Genomic DNA, 17,946 nt, shown 5'->3' on the forward strand with positions numbered 1-17,946 from the left:
AATAAATCTGTTTCACCGATACAGAAAACCCCCATGTTTATCAACTACGAAGGGCTGATGAGGATGACGGTACATGTTTATCAGCTCCTCGCCCTGCAGACAAACCCAGGCTCTCAAAAAAAAAAAAAAAAACTACCTAATTTTAGTCTCTTCTTGGGTGACATGTCCTGGCCTGTTTGTTCAACAAGAAGTACGAACCAGTTCAGCGGATGAACTGTCACGCCAAGTTGTCACAAGTCGCTCACCCCATGTTCCCTTGCTCCACTTCCTCCCCAAACCTGATTAGAGCAGTGACTGACATGAAGTTATCCCTATCTGTGTTGTTGTTTTTTTTTAATAGAGGAGGAGCTATCATGCCTGGCACTGGATAATGCTCTAACCTATGCCCCAGTTTGTTTTAAACAATGCTATAAACTCTCGGAGTGTCGCTTTGAAGAAAACAGACACACACAGCCATGTCCCATCAATCACCTATGCACTGAAGGGTTCTCATATACGGGCATGCACTTATTAATTCTACCATTTGAATCATATTTGTTCTTCTTGCATTGGGAATAAATCCAGGCCAAAAGACATACGGTATATTTGCTGTCGGCAGGTTTTGTCTTGCTTCACACCGAAGCCAAGCTTAGCTTTGTAAGTGGGCTGCTTGGAGTCAAGGAATTTAGCATAATAGTAAAAGTCAGAAAATAAATCGAGCAAAGGTGCAAGAGATTATTTCTGCCCTTAACTTCAAATCATATAACAGAATATTGGTTAAGATGTGCATGTTATGTAACAGCATTCCTAACAATTAACAATTAAGGGTCAAATTATCCCTGCATCAGCATTTTTATAGCAAACAGACTTGCGGATGCTTTTGCAAAGTGCTGTCTTTCTCTGATGCCGTGTATGTGCCCCTGTGGTCATGCACATGTATGTGTGCACACATTTAAAGCAGCTCCCCACGTGTACCTATGTTTGTGTACAGTATACTGTATGTGGCTGTGTGCCCCTGTGTGCACCCTTCAGATCTGTTTTCCCATGTGTGTGAGGATGCACATGTATGTGTGTGTGTCTCTGTGTGCATGCACATGTATATGTCCGGGTGTGACCATGTGAATGTGTGTATGTGTGTGTGTTAATAGATGAATAGATAAATGAATGGATGGATTGATGGATGGACGAAAGACCGGCTATTTGATCCAAAATAAACAAAAATCTTTACTTTCTTGTTTTGTTGACACTTTTATAATACCATTTTAAACAAATGCATCTACAGGAGAAGAACTACATTTAAAGCTGTTACTTAACCACATTTTAAGTTCCCCAGAGATTTAGAGCCCAAAAAAAAAAAAAAAAAACACCTACAGGCTGTAGGATATTTCACAAGGATGTAAACATGTTTGTTTTGTCTCGATTTCCCTCAAGTTTTTCACAATCACACGAACCCTCCACTTGAACTCCAGGCACAAGTTTGTGAAAGCTCTCACTCCGCTGTAACAGGCCACGTGCGCCCCCTTGTGGTTTTGCAATAGAATGATCTCCTAGGTACAGGAAGCACAAGTGCTCTGAAGATCAAAGCTAAAACTTCCATATTTCAAAATGTAATTAATGAATAAATAATAATAATAATAATAATAATAATAATAAAAAAGAAGTAAAGTTATGCTATTTTAAATAACATGAAATAACAAAACTGTACAGAACAAATATACAATATAAGAAAAATATGGGGAAAATAAAAAAAATATGGGACAGCTATACAGAATATACAATATAAGACAAATATGTGAAAAAATATAGAAAAATAAGAACAGTTGTACAATATAGATATATGGAATTTTATGGACTTTTGTGTGGGAATGAAGTTGAGTATAGATTGAATATAAATGGAAACGTCACATATGTAAAGTGTTTGTAAAGGATTTTTTGATCTCTCCTCATCTATTCCACTGTTTCTTTTGGTGTAATTTAATTTAAATTAAACATGATGTACACAAATAGAGGGTGGCACAGTGGTATAGTGGTTAGAACCGTCGCCTTGCACCTCCAGGGTCCGGGTGTGCATGGAGTTTGCATGTTCTCCCTGTGCTTGGTGGGTTTCCTCCAGGTACTCTGGTTTCCTTCCACAGTTCAAAGATATGCAGGTTAGGCTAATTGGTGTTTCCAAATTGCCCGTAGTGTGTGAGTGTGTATGTGTGTGCCTTGCGATTGATTGGCACCCTGTCCAGGGTGTACCCTGCCTCGTGCCCTAAGCCTCCTGGGATAGTGAAACTAAATATACTACAAAGTCAATTTAAATGAAAACTTATGATGGCTAGGATTGGGTTAAGATTAGCATTAAGTCTTTTTTTTTACCTAGTCCAACTAGGGACCGTAGAGGCCAATGATGATTATTATTGTATTTATTCCCATTTTTACAACCCTTGTAAGACCTACGGTCAACAATCACATGCACATTCACACTACGGGTGATTTGGGAAGGCCAATTAGCCTAATTAGCCTCATTTCTTTTGGAAACCGGACTTCCCGGAGAAATCCAAACAAGCACAGGGAGAACATGCAAACTCCATACACACAGACCCCGAGTCAGGAATCATATCTGGATGCCAGAGGTGCAAGACGACAATGACTAAATACTAAACTACTTTTAGGTTCCTTAAGTGCGCCCCCTTGTGGTTTTGCAATAGAATGATCTCCTAGTTACAGGAAACACAAGTGCTGTGAAGATCAAAGCTGAAACTTCCATATTTCAAAATGTAATAAATAAATAATAATAATGCTAAAAAACATACACATAATTACATAATGTATTGTACACATATTTTTCACTAGAGTCAGCCTATTTATGATATTTGAGCTTTGTGATATTGTGTGTCAACTTATATATAATATATAAGTTATATGCGATTCACACATCTTCCAGACAGCTTGAAAATGTTATTCATACTTAATCGTACACCGATCAGCCATAGCTTTATAACCACCCACCTAATATTAAGTAGGTCCCCACTTTTGGCACCACAACATTGATACACTGTGCATTATGATACCTCTATACGTGAACCAGAATGAACCTTTACCTCAATTTGATCTACATTAGCTTTTCATTAGGATCAGACTTCACAGGCCCCCCATGTGCTTCCGTGAGCCTTGGCCACCCATGCTCCTGTCGCCAGTTCACCGGTTTTCCTTGCTTGGAGTAGTTTTGGTTTGGTTTATCCTGGCAACTATAGACCTTGAACTTCCCACAAAAGCTGCACTTTGATTGTGTAAAGCTGCTTTGCGACAATGACAATTGTCAATTGACAAAGCGCTTTACAAATAAAATGTAATTGAATTGAATTGAATAGAATAGTCATTACAATTTGTCCTTTATCAAAATCACTCAAGTCCAAAATGCCCGTTTTTTTTTCTGCTTACAATACATCAACTTCAGGGCAAAGTGTTCACTTGGTGCCTAACATATCCCACCCACTTTCAGGTGCCATTGTAATGAAGTGTTGTAACTGTAGCTACAGTGAAAAAGGCTAAATTGTGCAGTATATTGGCATACAATGATACAATAATTCAGGCTTTAATAAACTCCACTGTAAAGCTTACATTTTTCTCATTACATTTTTTAAGATAAGGTTTATAAGCATCCATGCTTCACCGCATACATAAAACTTTAAATATACACTATGTGCACAATTATTAGAAAAATACACTGCCTGTCAAATGGTGGTTATTAGGTAACTTTTATTACATGTTTAGTTTAGTTTTTTCTTTCTACATTATAGAACATTGCTGAATGTTGTTACTTAATTACATAATGTCATATGTGTTATTTCATAACCTAAAAAAATATCCTAAAAAGAAAAAAAAAAAGCCCAGGCTGAAACTCTTGATGAACAAGTTGTATGAGCCCGTGGCTGGATCCTTGGATACACAGCATCACCTTAAGTCAGTACCCAGCTGGTATGAGCGAGTCGGACCTTCTTGGGTTAAGATGGACTTAAAACCAACTCCTGAACTTATTGCTAATTCCTTGAAGAAACTTTCCTCAAACAGTGGTACAGGATGTAGTCTACATCATTCAGGAAGCCCATGATTTGTATGCAGGACTGTTCTCCATCACAGTACTCCATTGCTTGGTTATCCAGCAAAAGCATCAAAGACAACAGAATAATGACTTGAATAATCATTTTATTTTATTGTAGAATTATTAAAATTTATTTTAGAATTAAAAATGTTAAACTTTGGTTAAATAATAATTCTGCACGTGAATAGTTGCCTAATAGTTGTGCACACTTATATATCTCACTGGGAAGGACAAAACACACTTTGATAAGCATCCAGGCTTGAGAATATTAACATTTTTGATTGACTGAGACCACTTTACATTATTTCTTTAATAATAAAATGAATACAATCAATCCTTATGAATGCAACTTGCCTAATAAATATGCACAGAGAGTAGATACCAGTTTCAGGTGTATGCCAAAACCAGTCCAATACCAAGACTCAAACCCAAAACGTTATTTTAAACAATTGAATAATAACTATTAAAAAATGCACTGTCAGACACTTTATTAGGAACACCGGCACCTGTTTATTCATGCAATTATTCACTTAGGCAATCAAAAAAAAAATGTGGCAGCAGCACTATGCAAAAATCATGCTAGGAGCTTCAGTTAATGTTCATATTATTCTCAATCATCATACATATAATTCTCAAGCATGAGAATTAAAGAAAAATTTAGCTGGAGACAGACAGGCTGATATGAGTATTTTAGAATGTTTGGTTTGAGTATTTTGGGGGGATTCCTAAAGATCATGCATGTCAGTTACTGGAGTTTAAATAAAACTACAACTACAATAATAATAATAATAATAATAATAATAATAATAATAATAATAATAAAAACATGCAATGAGTAGCAGTAGTGAAAGTCCATGTGATGGAAAGGCCATGTTGATACGAGAGGGTTAGAGAAAACTGTTCAGACATTCTAACCCAAACTGAAAAGAGCAGGCAGTGGATTATGTTATGAACACACAGACATATACTGTATTCATTTTAAACAGGATGGTTAGTGTATATTTTAATATTTACATGAACATTTTACACGGAACAAAGGATTTCCTGTTTAGGTTATTTTAGACATACAGAAGGGTCTTTCCTTTTAATGTGACCTCATATGACCCCAGGTTATTCTTCAGCTCTACTGTTCTCTGCTGAAGCCCAGAAGAAGCCCATTTACCTAAACACTGAATCTACACATTTAGTGAAATTAAATTTGAGGTATAAGGCTGGAGCATTGACAGACACACTTTGGTAGATCTCTGAGACGTGTGTTAACTTGTTAAAGGAACAATAAAATATGGGACCTTTAAATGATGTTTACATTGTGTCCTAACCTCCTATTTTTAATTATCCAGGTCTTAATTGGTCTTATATTATTGCATAGATTATCATTATAAAGAATATAAAGAATAACCTATGAGCAAATCAATTTACTGACAAATACCAGAACATTCATGCATGTTCTTTAAGCAGTATACATTATACATGTATACATTAACGTTTATGACATTTGGGGTACGCCCTTATCCAGAATTACATACTGTACTTTTTTTTACCTGATTATACAGGGAGATTCACTCGAAAGAGGCCCCCAATATTCTATAATAACTCACGCTAAGATAAAGCAATCTGAAGAAAAACAATGTACAATGTGCTCCTTAGTATATGGAGCTTTGAACACGCCAGGAAGTCGGACTGAGTCCCTGAGTCGGACCCATGAAGTAGGTGCCAGACAGCTATCGTGTAGCTTAATGCCGTACCCCTTCATTCACCACTCAACTTTTCAACAGGATAGCGGTGTACAGTAATAAAAGCTGCATCTTCATGGTGCAAACCTATTGGGTCACTAATTTGTTTAAGAAAAGAAATATGGTCTTCCTAAAAGGGGGAGATCCAACAGGAAATTGCTGCTATTCCTCTCGATATCCTTGCCAATATAAACAGGAACATGAAGCGCTGAGTCAAAATGTATCTGGCAGAAAACTGAGATCACTGCCAGCATTAAATGTAAGACAATCCATTAAACATACGTCAAGGTATATAGTGTATTTTTTTTATTTTTTATTCAGATTGCTTCATCATAGTGAGAGTTATTACAGAATGTTCATGGGTGCTTTGAAGTGAATCACCTTGTATATCTGAGCAGTTTAGAGTTAAGGGCCTTTCTCAAGGGCCAACAATGACAACTCGGTAGTGCAACATCATCTTTATGGTAGAAGCCCTTATCCAGAGAGATTTTTTTTTTTATCTGATTATACATCTGAGCAGTTGAGTGTTAAGAATCTTGCTCAAGGCCCCAGCAGTGGCAACTTTTTTGTGCTGGGGCTTGAACCTGGAACCTTCTGATCAGTAGTCTAACACCTTAATCACTGAGCTACCCCTGCCCCATTTATCAAATTCTTCATTCACTGTCCATTTACCATTATCCTTCCACCTACATACCTAAAAGTGTATACTTCTCTTAACCATCTATGAAAAACCTGGCAACCCCGAGTAGGGCCTCCACATGGTCCTTAACAATCCAGAGTTCAAGAAGCATCAAATAAATCCACTGGATATCATTGTTCACATCGAGACATCCATACTTCTTCATAGTAAGTTATTCCTTTTTGTTCAACCTCACATCTGTACACGTCATCACTCTTCAGCTCGAAACCTGGTGTGGGGAAAAAGAGCCCTAAAGCAGTGAAAGTACCATCAAGCTCCTTGAAGACATCAACTGTGGTGTGTTTTTGCATCACTGTTGTCTTATTAATCTTCCAGGTGACGTGTGGTGTTTTGGTGTGTAACCCTGTGATGATGCACATAAGTATGGCGGAGTCAGACGTCTCTGCCCAAAGTCCTAAAGGTAGTAAGATCTGCAGTTTGGGAGCCTTGACGTGAATACCTGTGTGATACAGTTATTTATGATTTATGGCAATTAGTAGATATAGAATGCAAGTGCATTTTTGCTAGATCAATTAATCTAGGATTGGTTTATTTGCTTTATAGCAGCTTTATCCTAATTAAGGTTATAGCGGATCCCAGGAGAAATGGGTTCGAGGCGATAATGCACCATGAGTGGGACTCCAGTCCATCACACTCAGGACAGCTAATATATCAACTAGGTTATTGGGAGGTGGGAGAAAACCAAAGAAACCAGGGTTAGGGTTGGGAAAATAAAAAATTGTAACAAAATAAGCAATATGTAATTATCTGTGAAAATAAATGATTCATCCAAGAGGATCAGATACGAAAAATAAAGCCACTTGCTCTTTGTCTGAAATTAAATCAAAAGTTACATGGGGTAATAATTGTCACAATATAACTTAAAGGACTGAAATGTCCCATTTACAATCTAAAAGTGAAATAAAGACACAGCCACCACATGTGAAAAATATCCTGTGTGCATCATGATATCAAATTCATCCCAGCTGTTCTTTGAATGAAACCAGTGAAGGAAATGATCCAAGTAATAAATATCACTTTCTTACCTTTAACAAACAGTTGAAAACCTGGACTAAATGAAATGCTTTTCGGGTCCTCTTCTCCTCCACTTAAGCTGTGGGACAGAAATTCGGAATGTCACAAACTGCAGATGATTTCGATTTCGACCGATCAGTTCTGTTCATATACAAATAGTCCTTACCTCAGCAAAAATAAGCCTGTAATCAGGGTCTCTGCTCGCATTGTAAGTGTGTCTTCAGCATACACTCACTGCACCCTCCTGTGCATATGGTGTGTACGGGTGGTTATGTCGAGAAATCCCAAGCGTGTGTTTGGATGAGCTGATGTTGGACAGCCCACTGCACATTCAGCCTCCTATAAATAACTAAACATGACTGAACATAACCAGTAATATGTGACTGTTTTCCTTCTTTTCTTTGATTTGTACAAGATTATTCTTATAATTCTTGCTTTTCCGGGAGCAAGATAAAGGTGTAAAACTCAGCACAGTACATTGATGAGACTCTTAGCTGCAGTAACACATTTAAATGGTGCAAACATACAGGGAGATACCACCACATCACCGTTCCATTCTGAGATCACTTTAAGCCATTTCCACATGTTTGGGCCGTTAAAGGGGTTCCTGGAAGGCCAGCATTTCAGACATGAAGCTGTACTGAAAAAGACTTTCTAACTTGATGGTATCCAGGCACTAGTAAACACTTGGATAAGTGCATTAGTGTAGCAGAGGATTCTGTAGAGGAATTTTTATTCTCAGTTCTGTGTAATCAAAAGTCCCAGTTTGACTTGAACGACTTAAATTCTAGGTGTATTTTCTTGCAGAAGTGACTGATGCACTTAACTCTTTATTATTTATTATTATTATTTACTCTTTTATACTCTTTAAAAAATGTTCTTTACCTTGTATCAATGTGTCATTTCCTGCTTGATGTCCAAAACATGTTGTATTTAGTTGTGTTCTTTGATCATATTTGTATTTGTCTTAAGGAATTGATGAATTCATGAAATACGGGAAACTTTATGACATCCTCCTACTTAAACTGTTGGTTCCGTTTGATTCGACTGCATTCTGGAACGTGAAAGGTTATTAACTCCAAGGTTGAACATACGTTAACATAAGTCAAGCTAATACCTGTAACCAAGTGACCATTCAGTGTGACCTCATAAAAGAAGAGTCCCTTTCCCAGCTTGTTGTTTTTCCTAAAGTGAAAAAAAAAAGAAAAGGGAATTTTAGATATGACATATACAGTATGAGTATATTATCTAAGGGGTATTTCACAGCTGATCATTTGATAAAATATGGGACCTTTACCAGGTGAAAGTGTCAATGAGAATTGTGTCCCATTCAGGCTGATTAACAATCCAGCCTCTCAGAAAAGCAGAAAACAAACAGTAGTTGTGTTATAATGGGAACAAATTTATTTTGATGCATACTGTACATTTTATCATAAAACTATTGATGACTATTTATGTCTTGGAGAGTATGTCTGTGTATATAGTTTCTAAACATATTTATATCCCATATTTAAATGCAGTTTATATCCTGAAACCATCTAGTTGTACACTAAATATATATTTTTATGAAATAATTTGTTCAGCCAAAACAAGCGGTGAAGTTTATGCATTATGTAGTTGTGGTTGATGTTTTCCAAAGGCACCTGGCAGTTATACAGTAAAAACAAGCTTATCTGACGGTTGACACTTGGGAGCTGTTAAAAAACAGGAAAGAGCTGCTGGCATTATAGCCGAGCCAGATGCACCCATTATACCTACTTCTGCAAAGAGCTAACTGGATTCCACGGTGTAGGTCACAGAGTAGCATTCGTACATGTGTGTTATGTATTTCCTATTTCCATGACATATTATACATAACTACAACATGTTCTGTACAAATGTTAATATACAGTTTATATTTTATGATACTTTCAAACATTGGGGAAAGTTGTGGCGCTGGAAGTGAGCAAGTAAAACCGCTGTGATCTTATGGCTACTGTATGCCAAGTTCTTGCAAACACCCAGAGTGCTGAATTTACATCACACACTGTTTATATACAGTAGGTCCAGTTGTACTTACAGTACGTGACTCAACTCTGAAAAAGTGTGTGTGTATACACACTACCAGTCAAAGGTTTGGACACACCTTCCAAATCTGCCTTCTTTGCTGATTTTTATTTCTTTCTAAATTATAAAAAAATGCTGAAGGCATCCAAAAATATAAATAACATAGTCTAAAGTAATATAAAATAAAATGCAATAATCTCTTTTGAACATTTGGTATTGAGATGTATCTGCTACTCATGCTCTGTAAATCCTTTATAACGGCTCTAATCTGAGGTGCTGGTTGTTAATTGGTGATTTCTGAGGCTGGTACTGTAACTCTAAATGGTCTTGCTCTCCAGGGTTGGTCTTCATGATCATGGTGCTTGATGGGTTTTGCAAATGCATTTGACACAATACTGTTCTTGCAAGAACTGTTCCAGAAAAGCTGACCTTTATGTCTTAATATAACAGCTAAATATTGTTGTTGTTGTTGTTGTTGTTGTTACTTAATTACCTAATGCCATATGTGTTATTTTACGCTTGAAAAAAAAAAATCCAGTATTGTTCTTGAATGTAGAAAATAAAACCATACTTGTGTCCAAACTTTCGACTGGTACTATAGTATATGTCTTAGGTCAGTACTTATGATCCGCTTAGGGAGAAAGCTGCACCTTATTTCTTTTAGATAATACACACAAACACTTTATCATTCATTTCTTTATTTTATCTTTTTAATGACAAAAAAGGTTTGTTTTGCACAGGTTTATTCATGAATACAATTAATTAATCATGACTCAATAAAAGCAATAATGTCATATATAACAAGCAATAAGGTTTATATAACAATATGCATAAAAAGAAGAAAGAAAATGACAGGAGGCTAATGAAAAGTCAAAATAAAGTCAAAATAAAGGTTATGAAGAAATAACGGTTAACAAAATCGCAAATCAAGATATTTACATACAGTCTCTTTTTTATCAGCTGTACTTAAGGCATGTTTCTCTTCTCCTCTGGTTTATCTGAATATCCACAGTAATAAGTCGCTGTGTCATTTTCCTCAGCACTTATGATCCGTAACCGATAATGGACTCTGGGCCTGTTCCGGCGTAACACCACGTATCTGTACGTGTGAAATCCTTTAGCGTAGCGCACACACGGCGGCGCACTGAAGTTGTGGGTCAGAAGCAGTTTTACACCTTGGCCAGGGTTCTGCTTATACCAGGTCATTACCCCGATGTTCTCTTTGGTCTTCAGTGGGCAGATGAGGGTGACATTTTGTCCCTGTTTCACTGAGATGCCTATGGACATTTGCCATAAAATGCCTGGAAACACACGCATATGTGACACTGATGTCAGTTTTTTAATATTAGTTGCAGCAAAGCTTTATATGTAATATCATTTAGAATTATTTTATATTATGTTGAACTCATGACAAAGTCATAACCAGTAAACAAAACCAAACCATTAAATCGGCAGCACATTATTATAAATGGAGACATCTACTGTATATTGAACTAATCTAAACACAATATAATATTTTGAATTAAGATTACTCACAGTGCAATATGGTACAGGGGAAACAAAGCAGAGCAATTTTATGAATCATTCTGCAATCTGCTCCAGAAACTGGTTGTGTGATGTGAGCCTAAAGGAGGTACTGTGTGTATGATAACACACACTCGGGTTGATTGGGTGGGCTTAAAGGAACTGAAACTATCACAATGACTTTTTTCTTTCTTTCTTTCTTTCTTTTTTTTTCTTTGCGTGCATTTACTTCTTTTTTATAACGAATGTATTTTATTGTCAAATTTGAAATGGCAGATAATAAAATTTTGATAAAACGTTATGCTATAAGCTAAATCTTTGAGTTTGTAATTTTCATAAATCTACCGCTTGTTTACTATCTATTGCTTAGATCACTTATAAAATCCCTTTTTGGGACAAATGATAAACATCAACATTACAATCAATTATTATTATTGTAATAAAGTTTCATTTAAATTACAAAGACAAATCCAAACACACACACACACACACACACACACACACACACACACACACACACACACACACACAAAAAAAAAAACATTTTCATTTACAAGCTGTTTTTTCCCCCTTTTAGTCACATTCGAATGTGAAAAACACAAATGCAAAGCATTTATGTCAAAATTCCTTTGGTATGAATTTAATATAATTTTTTAAAAACGCTATAAGTCCACCTCTTACAGTTTTGTCACAATAGATAAATAATTAAATAATTATTGCAATTTAGTATTTATATGTTGGTTGATATATATATATTTAACAATAATAATAATAACAATAATAATAATAATAATAATAAAACTTATGCTTTGTGTTTATGTAGTAAGTTTCTGCCACCAATCTAAATTGGTTAGAAAAGCATTGTTTTACTGCACATCTTTTTTAAGTACAAATATTATTGGAGATCATGGCAAACGTTAAAACAATACAAAAACTTTAGCTTACTATATGATCAGCCTTCTCCTCGACTAGTTTCAATTTATCATTGGTTAATGACAGACTTGGCCTCTTAAAAGACTAATGTACTGGACCCCCAACCTTGAGAAACCTTGAGTACTAAACACTTTTTAATTGCCATAACATGTTTGAGAGCCCCCTGTCTCTCTGGGGCTCATGGAATTGTCCTTACTTACCCCCATTTACTCTACCCATGTATATGGGTATATCGTCCGTTGGCAGGGGTAGCTCAGTGGTTAAGGCATTGAACTACAGTTAGGAAGATCCCAGGTTCAAACCCCCCAACCACCATGTTACCACTGTTGGGCCCTTGAGCAAGGCCCCTAACCCACAACTGCTCAGATGTGTAATGAGATAAAAATGTAAGTCACTCTGGATAAGAACGTCTGCCAAATGCCTAAATCCGACTGCGTCGTCCCATAAGAACCCAGAAATCCAGATTGGAGAATAGAACATTATGCAACAGGTAAGTCTCTTGTATCTTGTATGAAAGCAATCAAATGTCTCTTGGGTGATGCAGCGTTATCTCTCGATTCAATTTTCTTTCATAAAAATGACCTCATTGCAGGTTCATTGTGCCATGCATGAAGCTAATCAAGTGCTAGTTATAGTTCAAAGCTTTTAAAGGAAGAATATATAATGATTGTCATTAAAATGTTTCATTATATTACAACCATGCTGAAGCAATTGTTAACGTTGTGATTCTGCTTTGTTGCACATCACCATTTGTCGGTCCTGTACTTACACAAACATTAAGTCTCAATCCTTCAGCACCAAAGCAACAGTCAAAGAGAGAGAGGAGCAGCTCCGGAATAATGTAAACGATGCCCAAACGCAAATGCAAATTCAAAGATGATTTACTAAGAAAATTCCTGTGTTTTCGTCTCGGTCGAGATCTGTTTGAAGCAGACATATATGGCAGCGTCAAATACATAGTAGGGGCAAGTGGTAGCTCAGAGGGCTAAGTAACTGATAAGAAGGACAGCGGATGAACTGCTCGTCTGCCTTGTTTAAAAAAGTTTCAACCTGATTCCAAGACAGCGTGAAAATCTTTAAGCACTCATATAAAGACTGAAGCAACTGTTAACGCTGTGATAGCACCACATTCGGTCGACATAGCTCTAAAAGCGCTGGAAGCGTAGTTTATTATGGTGTTTCTACTGGTGGAAGCAATCAGGGTGCTGTGAAAATATTCTCTCTGCTTATTCAGTATTTTGATTGGAAACATGGTGGCGTCCAAAGAACATTAGTCAAAGTTAAAAACGCCCTAAATGAGTCAGCGGAACAATCAAAGAAACACTGGAAAAGAAAGGGATTCTCTTTTCAAGCTCTTTTTTCTTTAGAGGTGGCAACTGCAATACAATGTTCGGTGGAATCCGGAGTGATGAAGAAGGAAGGAATGTTTTCGCAAACATTGGAGAACAAGTCATTAGTCGGTGTGGGCTGCCCAGAACACTTCTTGAACAATTACGGGGCAGACACACTAGATGACGATATTGAGATATTGATATTGAAATATTTTAATACTTTCAACTCTACACTATTCGCACAGAGAATCTGAAGGAGTAATGTGATTAGATAGATTTGTTGGTGGCTTGCGATGGCTGTCGTTATGTCTGCTACACATGTCTCCAGCATTAAAATCATTCTTTTTTCACGGGACAAAACACCCTTGATGATTAAGAGTTTTTTTTTTTATTTACTGCTGGCAGATGCTCTTACTTATGTGGGTGTTTAATTCACATGTTCAGGAGATAAAAAGGAAGAACAATTCAACTGTGGAAATAAAGAACAGTTCGCATGTCTGCACCATGCTTCTTGAACCAACTCCAATAACTTTATGGCCCTTAAAGCAATGGGACCACTGGCACTAAAGCACAAGAATGGACTTGGTAAGAGGTGTGACCATTAGTGCAGAGTCTGTACAGTTCAAGCCTGGAATATCTGGAGAAATGGATAACAACATTCATGTGGATGGATCTGAGTGAGGCACCTGACTGGAATAACATAGAAGCTTGTATCCAATCCCTGGGGGGAAAAAAGCAGCCAATTGATGATGCAATGTGCTTTGATCAGGTCACCAACCTGATCAAAGCACAGAATAAACATAATAAGAGGACTCAAATCATTTTTTTTAAATTAAATAGTGGATTTTTTAAAAACAGTTCATTATTATTATTATTATTATTATTATTATTATTATTATTATTATTATACTTTAACCTATGGCCTTGAAAAGAAACAGTGTCATGTAAAAGATGACATTATTTTAATTCTTTTTTTGTTTTCATTCTATCGTTCAGGGCCAAAAGTTGAAAGGAAAGGATATTATTACTTTATTTATTAAATTTCAGTAACATAGTTTAATGGTTTTGAACACATTTGACAAATATTTACACCCCACAACCCCTCCTGATACTTCCACCCATAGTGTATGTCTGTCTGCCTCCTGCCCCCACTGTCCTTTTTTTGGAAAACTGAAATATGGTCACCCTATTTTAATACAAATCATGCCATTAAATTCATATAAGTACAGTATTTGCTTACTGAGGCTTAATGACCTTTAGACAAACATGAATAGCTGTAGTATTGACTGTTTTTTTCCGTTTGTTTTTGTGCATGTTTCCTGGGTCTGTTTAAGTTTACTTCCAGCTCCCCTCCAAAAGGTGCCAGTGGATTGTATAGGATATTTTACACCTAAGTGTGAGTGAGTGTGTGAATATGTGCATGCAGGCTGCCCCGTGAGGACTGTTCTACCATTCAGAGTGTGTTCAGTGGGGTAACAACCAGGGCTCTGTGCCTGAGCAATTCCTCTCCAGCCGTGGCAAACCCAAGGGGCAACGGCCAGTTCTGAAAAATAAGTGCAACTGGAATATCCGCTGGGAGCTGGCTTCAAGAGTGAGTCAATCCCTATTCAACCTTCAAGTTAAAATGTTTAACTTTTCAACGGAAATAAACATGTTTGCAACATGGGACAAAAAATATTTTTAGGGAGTGGGTGTATTTTTTATATAACTCATTAGTTAAAATTATATTAAGTCATAAAATGATGCATAATTAGGGCCATGGCCTATTTGGGTGACAGCAGCACTGCTACAATATGCATCACTTTAGCTAACCAACTAACTGGAATCGTGGTCGTTTAACCTATGGTCATGGCGAAGATGTTACTCTGTTTCAGAAGGATTCAATTATTGGTCTGCATCAAGCAAAGAAAACAACTAAGGAGATTGCTAAAACTACTAAAATTAAGGACTAAAAAAAACCCTCATTATTAAAACCTGGAAGGAAAGCGGTGAACCATCAATTACATAGAAGAAGAAATGTGGTCGAAGAAAAAACATCCTGAGAATGTTTGATAAAAAATCGCTTTAACACTTTGTGAATTCAAATAATAAAAAAGCAACAGTATAACTCATAGCTATGTGAAGAGGACTCATAGGATTGGGAATAAACAGCTGTGTCGCCTAAAGAAAAATACTTATTAGTGAGATTAATCAGGGGAAAAGACATACATTTTTCTAGGGGGCATAAAGAATAGACTGTGGAGCAATGGAAACATCATGTGGTCTAATGAGTACAGATTTGCCTTGTTCCAGAGTGATTGGGGCATCAGGGTGAGAATAGAGAGAATAGAGAGAACATAATGCCTAGTGCCTAGTGCCTAATTTACAAGCCTGTTGGGGCGGTGTTATGATCTAGGGCTGGTTCTGTTTGTCAGGTCCAGACTCAGCAATGTTATCTACCCATAAAATTAGGTCAGTTGACTACCTGAATGACCAGGTTTTTCCATCAATGGATTTTTGTCTAGCATGTTCAAAGGTGCCAGGAGTCATCAGGCTCAAATTGTGAAAGAGCGAACTGCACTGAAGGGAGCATGAGGCATTTTCTGGGCAGTTTATCATTCATGATAACAGCAGTGAAAAATTTATTGTTTTTCTAGACACACAACTAATTTGAAATTAATATTTTAAACGGATATTTTAAATTGAAACACATCTCAGAGAGATTATATGTCTTTTTTTTAACCAGGAGTGTATTTAATGCACCACACCAGACCAGAGGAGATCAAATTTCAGCAAAACAGCAAATTTCACAATGCTCAATACTTATCTTCTCTCATCCTGCTCATGCATTGTAAAGAATGATTTTTGAGTGTTTCATGATGAGTGTTTCATGCTGCCCTTTGACACAGCCTGTGCAGCCATTAGAAAACAGTAAGATGTTGGCTTCTTGTGTCACAGAGGAAGCACGATTTCTCCACCCTTCCTTAGGTTAATTGGAATTGAGTGATGGGAAGACTGAGTGAGTGAGTGAGTGAGTGAGTGAGTTAGATAATGAGTGAGTATAAAACGGCGAGACCAGAAAGGTGAAAATGTGGGGGGAAAAAAGCATTGCTTATTTACATTTACTTTATTTGCAAATAAATTTCCATTCAATTCAATGCATATTCAATTCCATTCAATTTCTTCACATATCAACATGTGAGTAAAACAGTATTCCAAGAATGGATGTGATTGATATTTAAAGAAACACAGCACAGTCTCGGATGAAGAAATATTCGAAACCGAGAATACTATTGTTTAGCCAACATTCCTAAAAAATAAGATACACTTCTAAAATATAAAACATCAAAGCCATGCTTTACGCAATTGAGTTAAGAATTGAAATTTATACGATGCACCGCTATCCATCATCATTATGCGATCATGCTTAGTGACTCACAGGTTCAGAGAGTCCAGTGGTGGATTCCAGCATGTTGAAGAATGGCTGAGTAATGTGTGAACCAGAAGAGGGTGCTCTTGGAATTTATTATAGCCCATGTACAGACTTGGAGCTGATGTTTCACAAAGTATGCGTGCCCTTAACTCATGACTGATGGACCAAATCAGAAAGCGAACATTTCTTTTGTAACAATGTAATGTAATGGCTAGTTGATCATTTTGTAATGAATGTCATCCCCATCCAGGATGTATTCCCGCCTCGTCCATCACTGTCCCTGTCTTTGGAGCGAGCAAGAAACTGATCAAGATAAAGCGTTTACTAAAGGATGACTTGCTTGTTGAAATGAATTGTTTGCTTTCACTTTTCACACGTCATGAGAATGGTTTCCTGTCCCATGCGTCTTATTCGCAGTTTTGAACATTTTCAGAATCCTCACACTGAACTCATAGTAGTCACTATTACATGCCTTGAGACGAATAAATGAACAACAAAGATCAGAGCTTTTAATGTTTTATAACAAGCCTTGTGCATTCAACACTAGATTGATGGTAAGTTTTTCATTAAAAAAAAAAAATGTCTTTAATCATGAAATCCCCTGTTTTTTTTTTTTTCATCTCTCTCACTTTTGCTCTTAAAAGATATAAGGGGAGGAATCCAGACCAACCTCTTTAACATGACAGTTGAAGGAATGGCTGAACAGGGTGGGGACCTGTGTGTGCATGTGTGTGTATGTGTGTTCACTCACCCTGTGGAAGCCTGGCATGGCGTCTGGAAACACTGAGTGGCTCCTGCTCCAGTGGTCTTATGAAAGTGCACTAAACAAGCCATAGTTAACGGAATAAACAAACTGCACTGCTTCCCTCTCTCCAGCAGGATTCGGGTCCCAGCCCCCAGAGCTGGGAAACCTGCCAGAGCACTCCCTGAGCCTGAGAAATGGAATCTGAAACATACACACACACACACACAGTCCAACTTTTCTGGTGAAATGAGAATGATTTTTTCAGTTTCACTTTCTGATGAAACACAATAAGTAGACCTTATTCTCACTGCTGTGCCTTTATTTCCCCACAAATGAGATGTTAATCTTGCTTCATGTCCGAATCAGAAGGAATGCTATGAACAGGTTTTCCCAGGCAACCATCCCACCACCAGGACCAGGACCAGGACCATGACCACGCCTC

At 37.0% G+C, this 17,946-nt stretch overlaps 2 protein-coding genes across 3 annotated transcripts; both read right to left on the reverse strand.

The window, feature by feature from the left end:
* Positions 1-4,668: 4,668 nt before the first annotated feature.
* Positions 4,669-7,995, reverse strand: si:ch211-1a19.2 (uncharacterized protein LOC100142650 homolog). Its single transcript, XM_053513673.1, has 3 exons — positions 7,680-7,995; positions 7,525-7,592; positions 4,669-6,938 (listed from the first exon to the last, which is right to left on the reverse strand). Exons 1-3 carry the CDS (start codon positions 7,718-7,720, stop codon positions 6,610-6,612), a joined length of 438 nt encoding a protein of 145 aa, XP_053369648.1. The 5' UTR covers positions 7,721-7,995; the 3' UTR covers positions 4,669-6,609.
* A 2,258-nt stretch (positions 7,996-10,253) lies between these two features.
* Positions 10,254-17,937, reverse strand: sid1 (secreted immunoglobulin domain 1). Of its 2 annotated transcripts, XR_008365691.1 has the most exons (3): positions 17,802-17,937; positions 17,511-17,705; positions 10,725-10,860 (listed from the first exon to the last, which is right to left on the reverse strand). XR_008365691.1 is itself a non-coding variant. In XM_053513303.1 (2 exons), exons 1-2 carry the CDS (start codon positions 11,142-11,144, stop codon positions 10,526-10,528), a joined length of 384 nt encoding a protein of 127 aa, XP_053369278.1. In that variant the 5' UTR covers positions 11,145-12,031; the 3' UTR covers positions 10,254-10,525. The 2 variants fall into 2 exon arrangements, 1 of the variants encoding a protein (XP_053369278.1); XM_053513303.1 differs by lacking the exons at positions 17,511-17,705; positions 17,802-17,937 and adding an exon at positions 11,096-12,031 and having other exon boundaries at positions 10,254-10,860.
* Between the last annotated feature and the right edge of the window lie 9 nt (positions 17,938-17,946).

Source organism: Clarias gariepinus, chromosome 15 (genome assembly GCF_024256425.1).
Source record: "Clarias gariepinus isolate MV-2021 ecotype Netherlands chromosome 15, CGAR_prim_01v2, whole genome shotgun sequence".
NCBI classification, from domain to species: Eukaryota; Metazoa; Chordata; class Actinopteri; order Siluriformes; family Clariidae; genus Clarias; species Clarias gariepinus.